The 21,113-nt window shown below is 46.7% G+C and overlaps 1 protein-coding gene across 3 annotated transcripts; it reads left to right on the forward strand.

Moving 5' to 3' along the window:
- The first annotated feature begins 296 nt into the window (after positions 1–296).
- Positions 297–4,372, forward strand: LOC139544958 (perforin-1-like). Of its 3 annotated transcripts, XM_071352203.1 has the most exons (4): positions 323–450; positions 1,259–1,367; positions 2,446–2,621; positions 2,972–4,372. In XM_071352203.1, the coding sequence occupies exons 3-4, from the start codon at positions 2,463–2,465 to the stop codon at positions 3,230–3,232; spliced, it is 420 nt and encodes a 139-aa protein (XP_071208304.1). In that variant the 5' UTR covers positions 323–450; positions 1,259–1,367; positions 2,446–2,462; the 3' UTR covers positions 3,233–4,372. The 3 variants fall into 3 exon arrangements, with proteins under 3 accessions (XP_071208305.1, XP_071208304.1, XP_071208306.1); XM_071352204.1 differs by lacking the exon at positions 1,259–1,367 and having other exon boundaries at positions 297–450; XM_071352205.1 differs by lacking the exons at positions 323–450; positions 1,259–1,367 and adding an exon at positions 2,100–2,183.
- Positions 4,373–21,113: the final 16,741 nt, after the last annotated feature.

Here is a 21,113-nt window from a genome sequence, read left to right on the forward strand (position 1 = left end):
ACATCCTTGCGTCCTATGTCATTGTTTCCTCAGTTCCCCTCAAAGCGCACTGCCGGAGAGGAGAGGGTCCAAGGTCCTTCCCATGGTTCTCTTCCTCCAATGAGTTTTTAAAAATTGTAATCTTTTATTTCACCTTTATTTAACCAGGTAGGCCAGTTGAGAACAAGTTCTCATTTACAACTGCGACCTGGCCAAGATAAAGCAAAGCAGTGCGACAAAAACAACAACACAGAGTTACACATTAACAAACGTACAGTCAATAACACAAAAGAACAGAAAAACATAAAAATCTATGTACAGTGTGTGCAAATGTAGAAGAGGAGGGAGGTAGGCAATAAATAGGCCCTAGAGGTGAAAATAATTACAATTTAGCATCAACACTGGAGTGATAGATGTGCAGAAGATGATGATGATGCAAGTCGAGATACTGGGGTGCAAAAGAGCAAGAGGGTAAGTAATAATATGGGGATAAGGTAGTCGGGTGTGCTATTTACAGATTGGCTGTGTACAGGTACAGTGATCGGTAAGCTGCTCAGACAGCTGATGCTTAAAGTTAGAGAGGGAGATATAAGACTCCAGCTTCAGAGCTTTGAGAGAAATTGAGAAGACAAAGCAGCAAGTATTTATTTTATTTTTTTAAATTTAACTAGGCAAGTCAGTTAAAACCTCTTTGGGCTAGGGGGCAGTATTTTGATGTCTGGATGACAAGCGTGCCCAAAGTAAACTGCCTGTTACTCAGGCCCAGAAGCTAGGATATGCATATAATTTGTAGATTTGGATAGAAAACACTCTAAAGGTTCTAAAACTGTTAAAATAATGTCTGTGAGTATAACAGAACTGATATGGCAGGCAAAAACCCGAGGACAAACCATCCAGAAAAACAAAAATTCAGCCCACCATTGATTCCTATGTCTGTCATTTTTAATATGAAGGGAAAACCTCCCAGATTGCAGTTCATAGGGCTTCCACTAGATGTCAACAGTCTTTAGAAAGAGTTTCAGGCTTGTTTTTGGAAAAATGAGCTAGAATTTGTAGTTTTTATAAGTGGCTCCCATTTTGGCTGTAGTGTTTGTTACGTGTACTGCGAATGCGCTTACTTTGTTGTTTATCTCCAGTAATGACAATAACGATTCTCCGTCTTAAATTCTATCGTTTATTTACGTATTATGGTACCTGAGGTTTGATTATAAACGTTGTTTGACTTGTTTGGAGAAGTTTATTGGTAACGTTTGTGATTGATTTTGTATGCATTTTGAAGGAGGGAAACTGAGTTTTTGGGGATATAAAGAAGGACTTTATCGAACAAAAGGACCATTTGTGATGCAGCTGGGACCTTTTGGAGTGCCAACACAAGAAGATCTTCAAAGGTAAGGCATTTATTTTATCGCTATTTCTGACTTTGGGTGCGCATCTGCCTGGTTGGAAAATGTTTGTAATGCTTTTGTGTGCGGGGCGCTGTCCTCAGATAACCGCATGGTGTGCTTTCGCCGTAAAGCCTTTTTGAAATCTGACACAGCGGCTGGATTAACAAGAAGTTAAGCTTTTAACTGATGTATGGCACTTGTATTTCATGAATGTTATATATTACTACTTCTGTAATTTGAATTTTGCGCTCTGCAATTTCACTGGATGTTGTCGAGGTGGGTCGCTAGCGGCACGTCTAGCCCAAAGAGGTTTTAAGAGCAAATTCTTATTTTACAATGATGGCTTACCCCGGCCAAACACTCCCCTAACCCGGACAATGCTGGGCCAATTGTGTGCCGCCCTATGGGACTCCTGATCACGGCCGGTTGTGATACAGTCGGGATCAAACCAGGGTCTGTAGTGACGCCTCTAGCACTGAGATGCAGTGCCTTAGACCGCTGCGCCACTCGACAGTTAGCAACGTTTTCCTCACTCATTGGGCAGGGAAACTAGCCCTCAAAGTGTTAATTCAAAAGCCTGGCCTTCTTTTTATCAGCATCAGAGGATAGTAATACCTGTAGGTGTTGCTGTTCTTTGGCAACACAAACTGTTATGTCATTGGTTGAGGCGTCACTGAGAACAAGCCACCTGTGGAGTGCCATTTATAAACAGTGAGAGGGCATAGGAAAAACAGTCAGTGGTTCCCCTGAGACACACAGACAGACACACAGACAGAGACACACAGACAGACGCTCGTCCCCAGACTCTACAGAACACAGGTATTATGACCCTGCAGAGAGTTTATTTTATAATGTATTATATTTGAAAATGAACATTATGTAAAGGACTCACTGGGCAAAAACTGGTTGAATCAACGTTTTTTCCACGTCATGTCCTGATATATCAAGTCTTTCCTCTCATCTTCTAACTTTTTCTATCTTTTCATCTCTCTCTCTCTCTCTCTCTCTCTCTCTCTCTCTCTCTCTCTCTCTCTCTCTCTCTCTCTCTCTCTCTCTCTCTCTCTCTCTTCCACGGATCAAGCCCTATCTGACTGAGACATGTCCTCCTCCTCTCTCCTGTGGTGCCTGCTGGTGGTGTGTGTTCTGACTGTGGTCCAGATCTATGCAGCAGAGGAACCTAAAGTCCTCAAGGTGTTCAACCTCAGAGCCAGCGACCTGAACAGCGGCTTGTTCCAGACCCCTGATGCCTACGTCAAGGTAAATCTCTCCTCACCTGAATCACCTGTCCACCATGATAGCTGATGTGTTGTGATCTGTCTGGTGCCAAATGTCTGGGTGATACACATTGGTGTTGGATGAGGTCCGGCCTTCTCCCCTTTACTATATGAAGCTCTTTGAGCATCTGGGTAAAAGCTTTATATAAATCTAATCTATTATTATGATTGTTATTATGTTTATGATGATTGTCATGACGATGATGATTGTCATGACGATGATGATATTTATGATGACGATGATATTTATGATGATGATTATCACTATCATTATTATTATGTATCATCATTATTATCATTATCGTCATAATCATTGTCATTATTATAATTCAGGTGTTCAGAGGTGCCGGCTACGGTGGGAAAACAGAGGTAAAGACCGACAACCATGACCCCTGGTGGCAGGAGGACTTCAACTTCTTCAACGTCCGTGAGAACGACCCGCTGAGGCTGGAGGTGTACGACTCCGACGTGCTCTTCGACGACCTGCTGGGGACCTGTGAGCGCTCCGTCAAGAACGGAACTTGGCAACATAGCTGCACCATCAAGAGGGGAGGGACGCTGTATTACTCCTACACCCTAGAGCCCCTACAGTAGACCCTGTACTACTCCTACACCCTAGAGCCTCTACAGTAGACCCTGTACTACTCCTACACCCTAGAGCCCCTACAGTAGACCCTGTACTACTCCTACACCCTAGAGCCCCTACAGTAGACCCTGTACTACTCCTACACCCTAGAGCCCCTACAGTAGACCCTGTACTACTCCTACACCCTAGAGCCTCTACAGTAGACCCTGTACTACTCCTACACCCTAGAGCCTCTACAGTAGACCCTGTACTACTCCTACACCCTAGAGCATCTACAGTAGACCCTGTACTACTCCTACACCCTGGAGCCTCTACAGTAGACCCTGTACTACTCCTACACCCTAGAGCATCTACAGTAGACCCTGTACTACTCCTACACCCTAGAGCCTCTACAGTAGACCCTGTACTACTCCTACACCCTAGAGCCTCTACAGTAGACCCTGTACTACTCCTACACCCTAGAGCTCTTACAGTAGACCCTGTACTACTCCTACACCCTAGAGCCTCTACAGTAGACCCTGTACTACTCCTACACCCTAGAGCCTCTATAGTAGACCCTGTACTACTCCTACACCCTAGAGCCTCTACAGTAGACCCTGTACTACTCCTACACCCTAGAGCCCCTACAGTAGACCCTGTACTACTCCTACACCCTAGAGTCTCTACAGTAGACCCTGTACTACTCCTACACCCTAGAGCCCCTACAGTAGACCCTGTACTACTCCTACACCCTAGAGCCCCCACAGTAGACCCTGTACTACTCCTACACCCTAGAGCCTCTACAGTAGACCCTGTACTACTCCTACACCCCAAGCCTAGAGTAATGTCCCACCTCTCATCCACAACAATCTGTCAAAACTCTGACCTCACTCTGATTCCAAACACCCTCTACACCAGCGTTTCCCAATCCCGGTCCTGGGCACTAACACACCTGATTCAACTAAAGGCTTGATGATGAGTTGAATCAAGTGTGTTAGCGGAATGCAAGGGCAAAACCCAAAACGTGCTCCTCTTTGAGTCCCCAGACATAGCTCTAAACTGTGTTCTGAATCACAACAGACACATGTACCTAGTTTCCCCCTCCTCCTCACTCTGATCTCATGGTCCTCCCTTTAGACATCAATAAAAACAACTGTATTTCAGTATAATGCTCTCAATTTGGTTCTTTCTTTTATCACCATGAAGTGTTTAGGTTTTCTCCTAATATTTGTCTGACTCCTGCAGGAATTTGTGCCTCTGTGAAGGAATCCTGCAGGACTAATGTTGATAACTGTCAGACGTTTTGCCTACCCCTCTGTACGACTCCTGTTTAAAATCCTACAGATCCTGCATATTTAAAAAGAAATATTCCTGCAGGACATGGTAAATTCCCGCAGGATTCATTTATTCCTGCAGGGCAAGGCAAATTCATGCAGTGGTTTTGATAAACCTGTATAATGTCAAATGTTTATCAACATCATTCTTCAAGATACCTTTTTTTTTTCAAAAGCATGTTTGACTCATTGTGACCACACACACACACACACACACACACACACACACACACACACACACACACACACACACACACACACACACACACACACACACACACACACACACACACACACACACACACACACAAACTGTACACTGAACATTTTTAAGGCGCTTGACACCTTGGGTTGATGACGACAACAAATAAACAAATGAAGGCGTTCAAAGTAGACAGAATCCATGTGAATAGTTATTTCAGTTTATTCATTTTCATTTCACAAACGTTACAATTTATAGAACAATATTATCGCATACAGTATACAGCACATTTTCCAAATACATTATATAAACACAAAACATACAATACAAAACATATGAATGGGAGTATGTTGTCTGGGTAGTTCAGCTCCCTCACCCACTATCAGAGTGAGTGTTGTCAGGCAAGTTTGAGGCCAAAAAAACATGGACGTACATGCATGCAAGAATTGCAGAATATACTTCATATATTGTCATCTTATGAATCATTTGCATTTTGGGCTAGATAATGACCTCCTGGACAGCTTTGTAATTGTTGTGAACATTTTTGTGAAAATCTGAAAAGAGGATTTGAACTGGGTCAGTATGTATTACCAGCATTAACTCTCCGCGCTACGCATTCCTCATGAAACAAATAGTGTTTGAATACCATGTAAGGCGACACATATATATATGAACGGCAGAATAAATGCCTACTATATTACCATCATAGGTCATTTTGGCATTTGTGCTAAGCTCCTGGCATAAAATATAATAGTTTTTACCATGTTTTGTGAGAATTCTCAACCATTTTGTATTTGAACGACTTTGAGGTGTCAGGCCACGCCCTCATTCAAGTTCATTGGCTCACAGCGGCCATTACGTTTATAATCAACTTCGTTTTTGGAACATATAAGATCCTGGTCTATATGTAACAGTATAACTTTACGACGTCCCCTCGCCCCGACACGGGCGCGAACCAGGGACCCTCTGCACACATCAACAACGGTCCCCCACGAAGCATCGTTACCCATCGCTCCACAAAGGCCACGGCCCTTGCAGAGCAAGGGGCAACACTACATCTAGGTTTCAGAGCAAGTGACGTAACTGATTGAAACGCTACTAGCGCGTACCCGCTAACTAGCTAGCCATTTCACATCCGTTACACTCACCCCCCTTTCAACCTCCTCCTTTTCCGCAGCAACCAGTGATCCGGGTCAACAGCATCAATGTAACAGTATAACTTTACGACGTCCCCTCGCCCCGACACGGGCGCGAACCAGCAACCCTCTGCACACATCAACAACGGTCGCCCACGAAGCATCGTTACCCATCGCTCCACAAAGGCCACGGCCCTTGCAGAGCAAGGGGCAACACTACATCTAGGTTTCAGAGCAAGTGACGTAACTGATTGAAACGCTACTAGCGCGTACCCGCTAACTAGCTAGCCATTTCACATCCGTTACACTCACCCCCCTTTCAACCTCCTCCTTTTCCGCAGCAACCAGTGATCCGGGTCAACAGCATCAATGTAACAGTATAACTTTACGACGTCCCCTCGCCCCGACACGGGCGCGAACCAGCAACCCTCTGCACACATCAACAACGGTCGCCCACGAAGCATCGTTACCCATCGCTCCACAAAGGCCACGGCCCTTGCAGAGCAAGGGGCAACACTACATCTAGGTTTCAGAGCAAGTGACATAACTGATTGAAACGCTACTAGCGCGTACCCGCTAACTAGCTAGCCATTTCACATCCGTTACATATAGACGCTGAACATTACGTTTCGTGGAAATCGGTACAGCAGGCTGGATGATCCATCATAGTGAGGTAATCGATCCTAGAGGCAAATACTATGTCAACATTATACCAAGTTTTGTGAAAAATCTCAACCATTTTGTCTTTGAAAGATTTGAAGTGTCAGGTCATGCCTTCAGTAACAGAGCTCTTTACAGATAGGGTGGGTGGACAGCAGCGTGAGGCCCCTCGCTGTGCTGTGCTTACAAAACTGCCATCTAAAACTGCCATTATCTACCCCCTTCACCTCTCCTCAGCCTCAGCCCCAGTCTGATGGCCTTGAGATAGAAGCTGTTTTTCAGTCTCTCGGTCCCTGCTTTGATGCACCTGTACTGACCTCGCCTTCTGGATGATAGCGGGGTGAACAGGCAGTGGCTCGGGTGGTTGTTGTCCTTGATGATCTTTATGGCCTTCCTGTGACATCGGTGTAGGTGGTGTAGGTGTCCTGGAGGGCAGGTAGTTTGCCCCCGGTGGTGCGTTGTGCAGACCTCACTACCCTCTGGAGAGCCTTACGGTTGTGGGCGGAGCAGTTGCCGTACCAGGCGGTGATACAGCCCGACAGGATGTTCTCGATTGTGTATCTGTAGAAGTTTGTGAGTGCTTTTGGTGACAAGCCACATTTCTTCAGCCTCCTGAGGTTGAAGAGGCGCTGCTGCGCCTTCTTCACAACGCTGTCTGTGTGGGTGGACCAATTCAGTTTGTCCGTGATGTGTACACCGAGGAACTTAAAACGTACTACCCTCTCCACTACGGTCCCGTCGATGTGGATAGGGGGGTGCTCCCTCTACTGTTTCCTGAAGTCCACAATCATCTCCTTTGTTTTGTTGACGTTGAGTGTGAGGTTATTTGCCTGACACCACACTCCGAGGGCCCTCACCTCCTCCCTGTAGGCCATCTCGTCGTTGTTGGTAATCAAGCCTACCACTGTAGTGTCGTCCGCAAACTTGATGATTGAGTTCGAGGCGTGCATGGCCACGCAGTCGTGGGTGAACAGGGAGTACAGGAGAGGGCTCAGAATGCACCCTTGTGGGGCCCCAGTGTTGAGGATCAGCGGGGTGGAGATGTTGTTACCTACCCTCACCATCTGGGGGCGGCCCGTCAGGAAGTCCAGTACCCAGTTGCACAGGGCGGGGTCGAGACCCAGGGTCTCGAGCTTGATGACGAGTTTGGAGGGTACTATGGTGTTAAATGCTGAGCTGTAGTCGATGAACAGCATTCTCACATAGGTATGCCTCTTGTCCAGATGGGTTAGGGAAGTGTGCAGTGTGACTGCGATTGCATCGTCTATGGACCTATTGGGGCGGTAAGCAAATTGGAGTAGGTCTAGGGTGTCAGGTAGGGTGGAGGTGATATGATCCTTGACTAGTCTCTCAAAGCACTTCATGATGACGGAAGTGAGTGCTACGGGGCGGTAGTTGTTTAGCTCAGTTACCTTAGCTTTCTTGGGAACAGGAACAATGGTGGCCCTCTTGAAGCATGTGGGAACAGCAGACTGGGATAAGGATTGATTGAATATGTCCGTAAACACACCAGCCAGCTGGTCTGCGCATGCTCTGAGGACGCGGCTGGGAATGCCGTCTGGGCCTGCAGCCTTGCGAGGGTTAACACGTTTAAATGTTTTACTCACCTTGGCTGCAGTGAAGGAGAGCCCGCAGGTTTTGGTAGCGGGCCGTGTCAGTGGCACTGTATTGTCCTCAAAGCAAGCAAAAAAGTTGTTTAGTCTGTCTGGGAGCAAGACATCCTGGTCCGCAACGAGGCTGGTTTTCTTTTTGTAATCCGTGATTGACTGTAGACCCTGCCACATACCTCGTGTCTGAGCTGTTGAATTGCGACTCTACATTGTCTCTATACTTAGCTTGTTTGATTGCCTTGCGGAGGGAATAGCTACACTGTTTGTATTCGGTCATGTTTCCGGTCACAAAATGGTTGAGATTTTTCACAAAACTTGGTATAATGTTGACATAGTATTTGCCTCTAGGATCGATTGCCTCACTATGATGGATCATCCAGCCTGCTGAACCTGTATCTACATGGAAGACATTCCAACAACCTGTATCTACATGAAGACATCCCAACAATCTGTAACAATCGGTCCCACGCATCAGGCCTCCAGTGCGCCTCCACAGTCCAGAGCTTCCGGCGACAGTTCCCAGTCCAGAGCTTCCGGCGACAGTTCCCAGTCCAGAGCTTCCGGGGACAGTTCCTAGTCCAGAGCTTCCGGCGACAGTTCCCAGTCCAGAGCTTCCGGGGACAGTTCCTAGTCCAGAGCTTCCGGCGACAGTTCCCAGTCCAGAGCTTCCGGGGACAGTTCCCAGTCCAGAGCTTCCGGGGACAGTTCCCAGTCCAGAGCTTACGGGGACAGTTCCCAGTCCAGAGCTTCCGGCGACAGTTCCCAGTCCAGAGCTTACGGGGACAGTTCCCAGTCCAGAGCTTCCGGGGACAGTTCCCAGTCCAGAGCTTCCGGCGACAGTTCCCAGTCCAGAGCTTCCGGCGACAGTTCCCAGTCCGGAGCTTCCGGGGACAGTTCCCAGTCCGGAGCTTCCGGGGACAGTTCCCAGTCCGGAGCTTCCGGGGACAGTTCCCAGTCCGGAGCTTCCGGGGACAGTTCCCAGTCCGGAGCTTCCGGGGACAGTTCCCAGTCCGGAGCTTCCGGGGACAGTTCCCAGTCCGGAGCTTCCGGGGACAGTTCCCAGTCCGGAGCTTCCGGGGACAGTTCCCAGTCCTGAGCTTCCGGGGACAGTTCCCAGTCCGGAGCTTCCGGGGACAGTTCCCAGTCCGGAGCTTCCGGGGACAGTTCCCAGTCCGGAGCTTCCGGGGACAGTTCCCAGTCCGGAGCTTCCGGCGACAGTTCCCAGTCCGGAGCTTCCGGCGACAGTTCCCAGTCCGGAGCTTCCGGCGACAGTTCCCAGTCCGGAGCTTCCGGGGACAGTTCCCAGTCCGGAGCTTCCGGGGACAGTTCCCAGTCCAGAGCTTCCGGCGACAGTTCCCAGTCCAGAGCTTCCGGCGACAGTTCCCAGTCCAGAGCTTCCGGCGACAGTTCCCAGTCCAGAGCTTCCGGCGACAGTTCCCAGTCCAGAGCTTCCGGCGACAGTTTCCAGTCCAGAGTTTCCGGCGACGTTTCACAGTCCGAAACCTCCGGCGACGGGCTACGGTCCGGAACCTCCTGAGACGGTCTATGGTCCGGAACATCCTGAGACGATCTGCAGTCCGAAGATTCCAATGATGGTTCCCAGTTCAGAGCCTCCGGCGATGATCCACGGTCCGGTGCCTCCAGCGACAAAGCCTCCAGCGACGGGTCGGTGGTCCAGAGCCTCCAGCGACGGTCGGTGGTCCAGAGCCTCCAGCGACAGTCGGCAGTCCAGAGCCTCCAGTGACGGTCAGCGGTCCAGAGCCTCCAGTGACGGTCGGCGGTCCAGAACCTCCAGCAGGGGTTCTCAGTCCAGAGCCTCCTGTGACAATCTACGGTCCGGTTCCTCCAGCGACGATCCACGGTCCGGAGCCTCCAGAGACGACCCACGGTCTGGAGCTTCCGGCGACGATCCACGGTCCGGGGCCTCCAGAGACGACCCACGGTCCGGAGCTTCCAGTGCTGCGTCCAGAACCGGAGCCGCCACAAAGGGTATATGCCCACCCGGACCCTCCCCTATAGGTTCAGGTTTGCGGCCGGGAGTCCGCACCTTTGGGGGGGGGGGGGTACTGTCACGACCTGACCTTAGATATCTCTGTTTTTCTATATATTTTGGTTAGGTCAGGGTGTGACTAGGGTGGGTACGCTAGTTTTTGTATGTCTAGGGTTTTTGTATGTCTATCTTGGCCTGATATGGTTCCCAATCAGAGACAGCTGTTTATCATTGTCTCTGATTGGGGATCATATTTAGGTAGCCATTTTCCTCGTTTGTGTTGTGGGATCTTGTTCTATGTTTAGTTGCCTGTCTGCACTATTCGTATAGCTTCACGTTTCGTTTGGTTGTTTGTTGTTTTGTTAGGTGAGTTTCAGTTGATAAAAATTATGTGGAACTCTACTCACGCTGTGCCTTGGTCTCATCCTTACAACGAACGTGACATTGATGTAGGCCTATTCACTGCAGTCGGTGCCCTCCGCTCGGCTAGTGGTGCTATGAACTCAATGTTGAGAGGTGAGAGATAAGTTATATACTCCTAGAAAGCTGTGACTCTCCTCTCTGTAACCAGGACAGTAGTTGCTTTGAAATTGCGTTTTTCAGCAACAGTTATATGCTTTGCTTATCAAAATGCACCTCTTTCTCCTCCGTGTTCATAGTGGCGAGAGGGAGTGAGAGTGGCTCGCTCATTTAGCAGCCGACAGAGAAACAGGGAAAGGCAGATACTTTCATAGCAGGAATCAACATAATGGATAAGATATTACTGTTGGCCAAATAATTGTTTTAGAACAAAACAATCTGCAGGAACGTTGTGTAGCAAAATCAGAGGAAATTACCAACCTAAGCAAAATGCTTTGGTAAGAAGAGGGCAGTGTTGGTAAGAGCAGGGCAGTGTCGGTAAGAGCAGGGCAGTGTCGGTAAGAGCAGGGCAGTGTCGGTAAGAGCAGGGCAGTGTCGGTAAGAGCAGGGCAGTGTCGGTAAGAGCAGGGCAGTGTCGGTAAGAGCAGGGCAGTGTCGGTAAGAGCAGGGCAGTGTCGGTAAGAGCAGGGCAGTGTCGGTAAGAGCAGGGCAGTGTCGGTAAGAGCAGGGCAGTGTCGGTAAGAGCAGGGCAGTGTCGGTAAGAGCAGGGCAGTGTCGGTAAGAGCAGGGCAGTGTCGGTAAGAGCAGGGCAGTGTCGGTAAGAGCAGGGCAGTGTCGGTAAGAGCAGGGCAGTGTCGGTAAGAGCAGGGCAGTGTCGGTAAGAGCAGGGCAGTGTCGGTAAGAGCAGGGCAGTGTCGGTAAGAGCAGGGCAGTGTCGGTAAGAGCACGGCAGAGTCGTAAGAGCAGGGCAGTGTGGGTAAGAGCAGGGCAGTGTGGGTAAGAGCAGGGCAGTGTGGGTAAGAGCAGGGCAGTGTCGGTAAGAGCAGGGCAGTGTCGGTAAGAGCAGGGCAGTGTCGGTAAGAGCAGGGCAGTGTCGGTAAGAGCAGGGCAGTGTTGGTATCTGTAATTTTCTGGTAATCATCCCAGTTCCCTGGCGACGTGTGGTACATACTCAACCATTCTGAAGTACACTATGCTACACACTGCAGTAGCTTGTGTTCATGTACAGTACCTATCATAGAATATTGTTGACATGTCCTATAGTGCCCCTATCCCGAATCTTGTTTCTCTAAAAATATATTGTATAATATTTGTTGTGTTACAACTGATCTAACATATGTATTTCTACCATTGGGCCCCATGCTAGAGCATTCTATGGAATACAATAAGCCTATAATAGGCACAGAACACAACAAAAATGAAGGCACAACCACAAACATCTGGCTGATAGACAGAGGCTGAGAGAGAGAGAGAGATGGGGGGGGGCTTTTCTCTTGTGAGTACAATAATAATCAAAAAATTGTCTTCCAGATATTTTCCTTGCTCTGGAGTTGAGGGCATATTTTCCCCCTACATTTCAAAAAGTCTGTTTTAGTGCTGATTTATCATCATAACCCCATGACCAATATGGTAATTACGTTATAATTTTGAAATTGTGAATTGCATTTGTCTTTACAATGACTTCATTTTTCCTATAGGAAGTTTGTATATAGAAGTGTGTCATTATTGTAATGATTATTTTTTGTGATATTAAGCCCTGCTCAGATAATCACTACCATTGTGCTGCTGAATTGCCTTAGTGCTGCTGCAAACGTACATTATCCCAGGGGTGTTGGGAAGTCATAATGTAAGTAACCAAATGTGTTCTCCTCTAACTTCCCGAAATGCCTCTGTCAATCGAACAGATACTGTAAGCAGTAGTCACACGCCCATGAACCTGAGTTCTACTGTTAGCACTGAGACGGTTTGCCCTTGTAGGAAGTCCATTATCTGCTCCAAAATAAATATCACTGCTGTGTCTACCTCTGATAAGACCCCACAGTAAATCAATAAAAACAATCATTAACATAGTTAGCCTGAAAACAAGGTTCATGAAATTGATAACTGTCTAGGAATTGGCAGCAATGCATGGTTACCACATCATCAGATGATAGGGGTGGTGTTGCTGTTTGTATGCAGAGTCATATTCCTGTAAAGCTTAGAGGGTCTCATGTCAAATGCTATTGAAATAATCTTTCTTTTTACACTTTTTTTTCACCCCAATTTCATGATATCCAATTGTCTTGTCCCATCGCTGCACCTGCCATACGGACTTGGGAGAGGAGAAGGTTGAGAGCCGTCCACAGGAGTCACTAGCGCACAATGGGACAAGGACAACCCGGGCGGCCAAACCCTCTCCTAACCCGGACGATGCCAGGCCAATTGTGCGCCGCCTCATGGGTCTCCCGGTTACGGCTGGCTGCGACACAGCCTGGGATCGAACCAGGATCTGTAGTGACGCAGCTAGCAGTAAGATGCAGGGCCTTAGACTGTTGAGTAATATGGCTACAGGTTCACCTGCCTCACCTAAAGCCTATTTTTGTGGGAAAGTTGCTATAGACCACCAATTGCTAACAGTCAGTATCTGGATAATATGTGTGAAATGCTTGATAATGTATGTGATATCAACAGAGGTATATATTCTGGGTGACCTATATATTGACTGGCTTTCATCAAGTTGTCCACTCAAGAAAATGCTTCAAACTGTAACCAGTACCTGCAACCTGGTTCAGGTTATCAGTCAACCTACCAGGGTTATTTATAAACAGCACAGGAATGAAATCATTCACATGTATTAATCACATCTTTACTAATGCTGCAGAAATGTGCTCTAAAGCAGTATCCAGATCCATCGGATGTAGTGAGCATAGTTCAGTAGCCATCTGGAAAACCAAAGGGACGAGACAAAAGGAATGGCAAACAAAGTCTAGCTACACAAGTGATTGTCAAATGTACCGTAAAAAGAAAAATCATGTGACCAAATTAAATATTTACTATGTACTGTATACTCTATGTATGCCGATTACTCAACATTATTCCTGTTAGCTACCACAACGAATTAAATCACTGCCAACACTTAACAAAGAGCTGAAGTCAGTTTTAGAATGGGTGGCAAGTAATAAACTAGTACTAAATATTTCAAAAACTAAAAGCAGTCTATTTTTGATAAACCATTCGCTAAATGAATAATATGGAAATTGAGCAATTTGAGGATTGATACCAACACTACCACTCTACATTAGTAGTAGTGATACCAACACTACCACTCTACATTAGTAGTAGTGATACCAACACTACCACTCTACATTAGTAGTCTGATACCAACACTACCACTCTACATTAGTAGTAGTGATACCAACACTACCACTCTACATTAGTAGTAGTGATACCAACACTACCACTCTACATTAGTAGTCTGATACCAACACTACCACTCTACATTAGTAGTAGTGATACCAACACTACCACTCTACATTAGTAGTAGTGATACCAACACTACCACTCTACATTAGTAGTAGTGATACCAACACTACCACTCTACATTAGTAGTAGTGATACCAACACTACCACTCTACATTAGTAGTAGTGATACCAACACTACCACTCTACATTAGTAGTCTGATACCAACACTACCACTCTACATTAGTAGTAGTGATACCAACACTACCACTCTACATTAGTAGTCTGAAAATGTAGACCCAGGAACAGATATAGCCCTTGGTTCACTCCAGACCTGTCTGCCCTTGACCAGCACAAAAACATCCTGTGGCGTACAGCATTAGCATAAAAAAGCCCCTGTGATTTTCTACTTTTCAGGGAAGTTAGGAACCAATATACACAATCAGTTAGGAAAACTAAGGGTAGCTTTTTCAAACAGAAATGTGCATCCTGTAGCACAAACTCAAAAAAGTTATAGGACACTGTAAAGTCCAGAATAAGTCCAAAACGGCCGTAGTGCACCTGGTTACCCAAAACGGCCGATGTGCACCTGGTAACCCAAATAGGCCTTCGTGCACCTGGTGACCCAAATTTTCATCCTGTAGTACTACCTCAAAAAAGTTATAGGACACTGTAAAGTCCAGAATAAGAGCATCTCCTCCCAGCTGCCCACTGCACTGAGGCTAGGAAATGCTGTCACCACCAATAACTCCACGATAATTGAGAATTTTAATAAGCATTTTTCTACGGCTGGCCATGCTTTCCACCTGGCTACCCTTACCCTGGTCAACAGCTCTGCACCCCCCACAGCAACTTGCCCAAGCCTCCCCCATTTCTCCTTCACCCAAATCCAGATAGCAAAATCTGGACCCCTACAAATCAGCTGGGCTAGACAATCTGGACTCTCTCTTTCTAAAATTATCCGCCACAATTGTTGCAACCCCTATTACTAGCCTGTTCAACCTCTCTTTCGTATCGTCTGAGATCCCCAAAGATTGGAAAGCTGCCGCGGTCATCCCCCTCTTCAAAGGGGGTGACACTAGACCCAAACTGCTACAGACCTATATCTATCCTTTCCTGCCTTTCTAAGGTCTTCGAAAGCCAAGTTAACAAACAGATCACCGACCATTTCGAATCCCACCGTACCTTCTCCGCTATGCAATCTGGTTTCAGAGCTGGTCATGGGTGCACCTCAGCCACGCTCAAGGTCCAAAACGATATCATAACTGCCATCGATAAGAGACAATACTGTGCAGCCGTATTCATCGACCTGGCCAAGGCTTTCGACTCTGTCAATCACCACATTCTTATCGGCAGACTCAACAGCCTTGTTTTCTCAAACCTCGCCTGGTTTACCAACTACTTCTCTGATAGAGTTCAGTGTGTCAAATCGGAGGGCCTGTTGTCCGGACCTCTGGCAGTCTCTATGGGGTTGCCACAGGGTTCAATCCTCGGGCCGACTCTCTTCTCTGTATACATCAATGATGTCGCTCTTGCTGCTGGTGATTTTCTGATCCACCTCTACGTAGACGACATCATTCTGTATACTTCTGGCCCTTCTTTGGACACTGTGTTAACTAACTTCCAGACGAGCTTCAATGCCACACAACTCTCCTTCCGTGGCCTCCAACTGCTCTTAAATGCAAGTAAAACTAAATGCATGCTCTTAAACCCACCAATGCGACTTGTACGCTCTCGTTGGCTGGCCCTCACTTCATACTCGTCGCCAAACCCACTGGCTCCAGGTCACCCACAAGTCTTTGCTAGGTAAAGCCCCGCCTTATCTCAGTTCACTGGTCACCATAGCAGCACCCACCCGCAGCACGTGCTCCAGCAGGTATATTTCACTGGTCACCCCCAAAGCCAATTCCTACTTTGGCCACCTTTCCTTCACGTTCTCTGCTGCCAATGACTGGAACGAACTGCAAAAATCGCTGAAGCTGGAGACTCATATCTCCCTCATTAACTTCAAGCACCAGCTGTCAGAGCAGGTCACAGATCATTGCACCTGTGCATAGCCCATCTGTAAATAGCCCATCCAACTACCTCATCCCCATACTGTATTTATTTATTTATTTTGCTCCTTTGCACCCCAGTATCTCTACTTGCACATTCATCTTCTGCACATCTATCACTACAGTGTTTAATTGCTATATCGTAATTACCTCGCCACTATGGCCTATTTTATTGCCTTACCTCTCTTATCTTACCTAAATGTTTTTACCATTGTGTTATTGACTAAGTTTGTTTATTCCATGTGTAACTCTGTGTTGTTGTATGTGTCGCACTGCTTTGCTTTATCTTGGCCAGGTTGCAGTTGTAATGAGAACTTGTTCTCAACTGGCCGACCTGGTTAAACTATCATTATGACATCATGGCCACCTGGTTAAACTATCATTATGACATCATGGTCACCTGGTTAAATAAAGGTGAAATATATAATATATAAAAAATAAATAGTGGTCTGGCCTCGCTCAGAAGTCCCTGGTGGCTCTGTGGTTTGTGTGTAGATTGTGTGTGTGTAGATAGAGAGAGTGTGTGTACCTGGTAATGACTGCCCCCCCCCCCGCCCCACATGTCAAACTCAGCAGTAAACCACAGCTGGTTAACTCCTGCTGTGTGGCCTGTCAGGACAGTAGAACAGCTGGTTAACTCCTGCTGTGTGGCCTGTCAGGACAGTATAACAGCTGGTTAACTCCTGCTGTGTGGCCTGTCAGGACAGTATAACAGCTGGTTAACTCCTGCTGTGTGGCCTGTCGGGACAGTATAACAGCTGGTTAACTCCTGCTGTGTGGCCTGTCAGGACAGTAGAACAGCTGGTTAACTCCTGCTGTGTGGCCTGTCAGGACAGTATAACAGCTGGTTAACTCCTGCTGTGTGGCCTGTCAGGACAGTATAACAGCTGGTTAACTCCTGCTGTGTGGCCTGTCACGACAGTATAACAGCTGGTTAACTCCTGCTGTGTGGCCTGTCAGGACAGTATAACAGCTGGTTAACTCCTGCTGTGTGGCCTGTCGGGACAGTTTAACAGCTGGTTAACTCCTGCTGTGTGGCCTGTCAGGACAGTAGAACAGCTGGTTATCTCCTGCTGTGTGGCCTGTCAGGACAGTATAACAGCTGGTTAACTCCTGCTGTGTGGCCTGTCAGGACAGTATAACAGCTGGTTAACTCCTGCTGTGTGGCCTGTCAGGACAGTATAACAGCTGGTTAACTCCTGCTGTGTGGCCTGTCAGGACAGTATAACAGCTGGTTAACTCCTGCTGTGTGGCCTGTCAGGACAGTAGAACAGCTGGTTAACTCCTGCTGTGTGGCCTGTCAGGACAGTATAACAGCTGGTTAACTCCTGCTGTGTGGCCTGTCAGGACAGTATAACAGCTGGTTAACTCCTGCTGTGTGGCCTGTCAGGACAGTATAACAGCTGGTTAACTCCTGCTGTGTGGCCTGTCGGGACAGTTTAACAGCTGGTTAACTCCTGCTGTGTGGCCTGTCAGGACAGTAGAACAGCTGGTTATCTCCTGCTGTGTGGCCTGTCAGGACAGTATAACAGCTGGTTAACTCCTGCTGTGTGGCCTGTCAGGACAGTATAACAGCTGGTTAACTCCTGCTGTGTGGCCTGTCAGGACAGTATAACAGCTGGTTAACTCCTGCTGTGTGGCCTGTCAGGACAGTTTAACAGCTGGTTAACTCCTGCTGTGTGGCCTGTCGGGACAGTTTAACAGCTGGTTAACTCCTGCTGTGTGGCCTGTCAGGACAGTAGAACAGCTGGTTAACTCCTGCTGTGTGGCCTGTCAGGACAGTATAACAGCTGGTTAACTCCTGCTGTGTGGCCTGTCAGGACAGTATAACAGCTGGTTAACTCCTGCTGTGTGGCCTGTCAGGACAGTATAACAGCTGGTTAACTCCTGCTGTGTGGCCTGTCAGGACAGTTTAACAGCTGGTTAACTCCTGCTGTGTGGCCTGTCAGGACAGTAGAACAGCTGGTTAACTCCTGCTGTGTGGCCTGTCAGGACAGTTTAACAGCTGGTTAACTCCTGCTGTGTGGCCTGTCAGGACAGTATAACAGCTGGTTAACTCCTGCTGTGTGGCCTGTCAGGACAGTATAACAGCTGGTTAACTCCTGCTGTGTGGCCTGTCAGGACAGTATAACAGCTGGTTAACTCCTGCTGTGTGGCCTGTCACGACAGTATAACAGCTGGTTAACTCCTGCTGTGTTGAGGATGTCTCTGATATAGTCCTATACTGCTGATAACACGTCTATAGTGTTGGATATCTCAGACCTTGGAGCATCGTATCTAGGCAACAACAAGGTCTGGAGGAGGATGTCTCTGATATAGTCCTATACTGCTGATAACACGTCTATAGTGTTGGATATCTCAGACCTTGGAGCATCGTTCCTAGGCAACAACAAGGTCTGGAGGAGGATGTCTCTGATATAGTCCTATACTGCTGATAACACGTCTATAGTGTTGGATATCTCAGACCTTGGAGCATCGTATCTAGGCAACAACAAGGTCTGGAGGAGGATGTCTCTGATATAGTCCTATACTGCTGATAACACGTCTATAGTGTTGGATATCTCAGACCTTGGAGCATCGTTCCTAGGCAACAACAAGGTCTGGAGGAGGATGTCTCTGATATAGTCCTATACTGCTGATAACACGTCTATAGTGTTGGATATCTCAGACCTTGGAGCATCGTATCTAGGCAACAACAAGGTCTGGGGGAGGATGTCTCTGATATAGTCCTATACTGCTGATAACACGTCTATAGTGTTGGATATCTCAGACCTTGGAGCATCGTTCCAAGATGGCGTAGCAGTCAGGCGTCTTTGTTTTGTCGTGTCCCGTGTATATATCTTTTTTCTTCACATATATTTAGTTTCCATTTTTTTATATTTTTTAACCTCAACTTCAACACTCTCCTGCAACCCGCCTCACTTCTGCCTGAACAAGGCAGTTAACCCACTGTTCAAGCAGGTACACTGGAGAGACTAGTGACCCGTCTGTCTAGTAAGTCTAGGATACATCAGTGTTAGAGGATTGACATGTGCAATGCGACAGCGTATGTTTGATCAGTGACTTTTACATGGATATAATAAACAGATAGATTCAACTTGCAACCTTTCCAAACACACAGCAGTAACAGTTCAGTCATCATAACACTAACACACTCCTCCATGCCCATCCTATCCCTCCTCTCGCTACGTTGCAGTGTTCATGGAAATACTGTATACTGACTTGGCTCTGGGTGCTGGCTAGCAGGGTGTGTGTATACCAGTGATGTAGTCAAGTCACTAAACTTCCAGTCCAAGTCGAGTCCCAAATCTCTAACATTTGAGTCCGAGAGAAAGCTTAGTATGGCTAGAAAGCTAAGTAGGGCTAGAAAGCTAAGTAGGGCTAGAAAGCTAAGTAAGGCTAGAAAGCTAAGTAAGGCTAGAAAGCTAAGTAGGGCTAGAAAGCTAAGTAAGGCTAGAAAGCTAAGTAGGGATAGAAAGCTAAGTAAGGCTAGAAAGCTAAGTATGGCCATAAAGCTAAGTATGGCTATAAAGCTAAGTATGGCTAGAAAACTAAGTAAGGCCAGAAAGCTAAGTATGGCTAGAAAGCTAAGTATGGCTAGAAAGCTAAGTAAGGCTAGAAAGCTAAGTAAGGCTAGAAAGCTAAGTAAGGCTCGAAAGCTAAGTAAGGCTAGAAAGCTAAGTATGGCTAGAAAGCTAAGTATGGCTAGAAAGCTAAGTATGGCTAGAAAGCTAAGTAAGGCTAGAAAGCTAAGTATGGCTAGAAAGCTAAGTAGGGCTAGAAAGCTAAGTAAGGCTAGAAAGCTAAGTATGGCTAGAAAGCTAAGTAGGGCTAGAAAGCTAAGTAAGGCTAGAAAGCTAAGTATGGCTAGAAAGCTAAGTAGGGCTAGAAAGCTAAGTAAGGCTAGAAAGCTAAGTAGGGCTAGAAAGCTAAGTAAGGCTAGAAAGCTAAGTAGGGCTAGAAAGCTAAGTAAGGCTAGAAAGCTAAGTAAGGCTAGAAAGCTAAGTAGGGCTAGAAAGCTAAGTAAGGCTCGAAAGCTAAGTAAGGCTAGAAAGCTAAGTATGGCTAGAAAGCTAAGTATGGCCATAAAGCTAAGTATGGCTATAAAGCTAAGTATGGCTAGAAAACTAAGTAAGGCCATAAAGCTAAGTATGGCTAGAAAGCTAAGTATGGCTAGAAAGCTAAGTATGGCTAGAAAGCTAAGTAAGGCTAGAAAGCTAAGTAAGGCTAGAAAGCTAAGTAAGGCTCGAAAGCTAAGTAAGGCTAGAAAGCTAAGTATGGCTAGAAAGCTAAGTATGGCTAGAAAGCTAAGTATGGCTAGAAAGCTAAGTAAGGCTAGAAAGCTAAGTATGGCTAGAAAGCTAAGTAGGGCTAGAAAGCTAAGTAAGGCTAGAAAGCTAAGTATGGCTAGAAAGCTAAGTAGGGCTAGAAAGCTAAGTAAGGCTAGAAAGCTAAGTATGGCTAGAAAGCTAAGTAGGGCTAGAAAGCTAAGTAAGGCTAGAAAGCTAAGTAGGGCTAGAAAGCTAAGTAAGGCTAGAAAGCTAAGTATGGCTAGAAAGCTAAGTATGGCCATAAAGCTAAGTATGGCCATAAAGCTTAGTATGGCTAGAAAGCTAAGTAGGGCTAGAAAGCTAAGTAAGGCTAGAAAGCTAAGTAAGGCTAGAAAGCTAAGTAGGGCTAGAAAGCTAAGTAGGGCTAGAAAGCTAAGTAAGGCTAGAAAGCTAAGTAAGGCTAGAAAGCTAAGTATGGCTAGAAAGCTAAGTATGGCCATAAAGCTAAGTATGGCTATAAAGCTAAGTATGGCTAGAAAACTAAGTAAGGCCATAAAGCTAAGTATGGCTAGAAAGCTAAGTATGGCTAGAAAGCTAAGTATGGCTAGAAAGCTAAGTAAGGCTAGAAAGCTAAGTAAGGCTAGAAAGCTAAGTAAGGCTCGAAAGCTAAGTAAGGCTAGAAAGCTAAGTATGGCTAGAAAGCTAAGTATGGCTAGAAAGCTAAGTATGGCTAGAAAGCTAAGTATGGCTAGAAAGCTAAGTATGGCTAGAAAGCTAAGTAAGGCTAGAAAGCTAAGTAGGGCTAGAAAGCTAAGTAAGGCTAGAAAGCTAAGTAAGGCTAGAAAGCTAAGTAA

This window comes from Salvelinus alpinus, chromosome 19 (genome assembly GCF_045679555.1).
Source record: "Salvelinus alpinus chromosome 19, SLU_Salpinus.1, whole genome shotgun sequence".
Lineage (NCBI taxonomy): Eukaryota > Metazoa > Chordata > Actinopteri > Salmoniformes > Salmonidae > Salvelinus > Salvelinus alpinus.

Bases quoted from the DNA above. Each gene is read 5' to 3' on its own strand.
- LOC139544958 (XM_071352204.1), top strand. From the start codon at position 2,463: ATGTCCTCCTCCTCTCTCCTGTGGTGCCTGCTGGTGGTGTGTGTTCTG. The intron at 2,622-2,971 runs GTAAATCTCTCC...ATTATAATTCAG, and splicing joins CCCCTGATGCCTACGTCAAG to GTGTTCAGAGGTGCCGGCTA.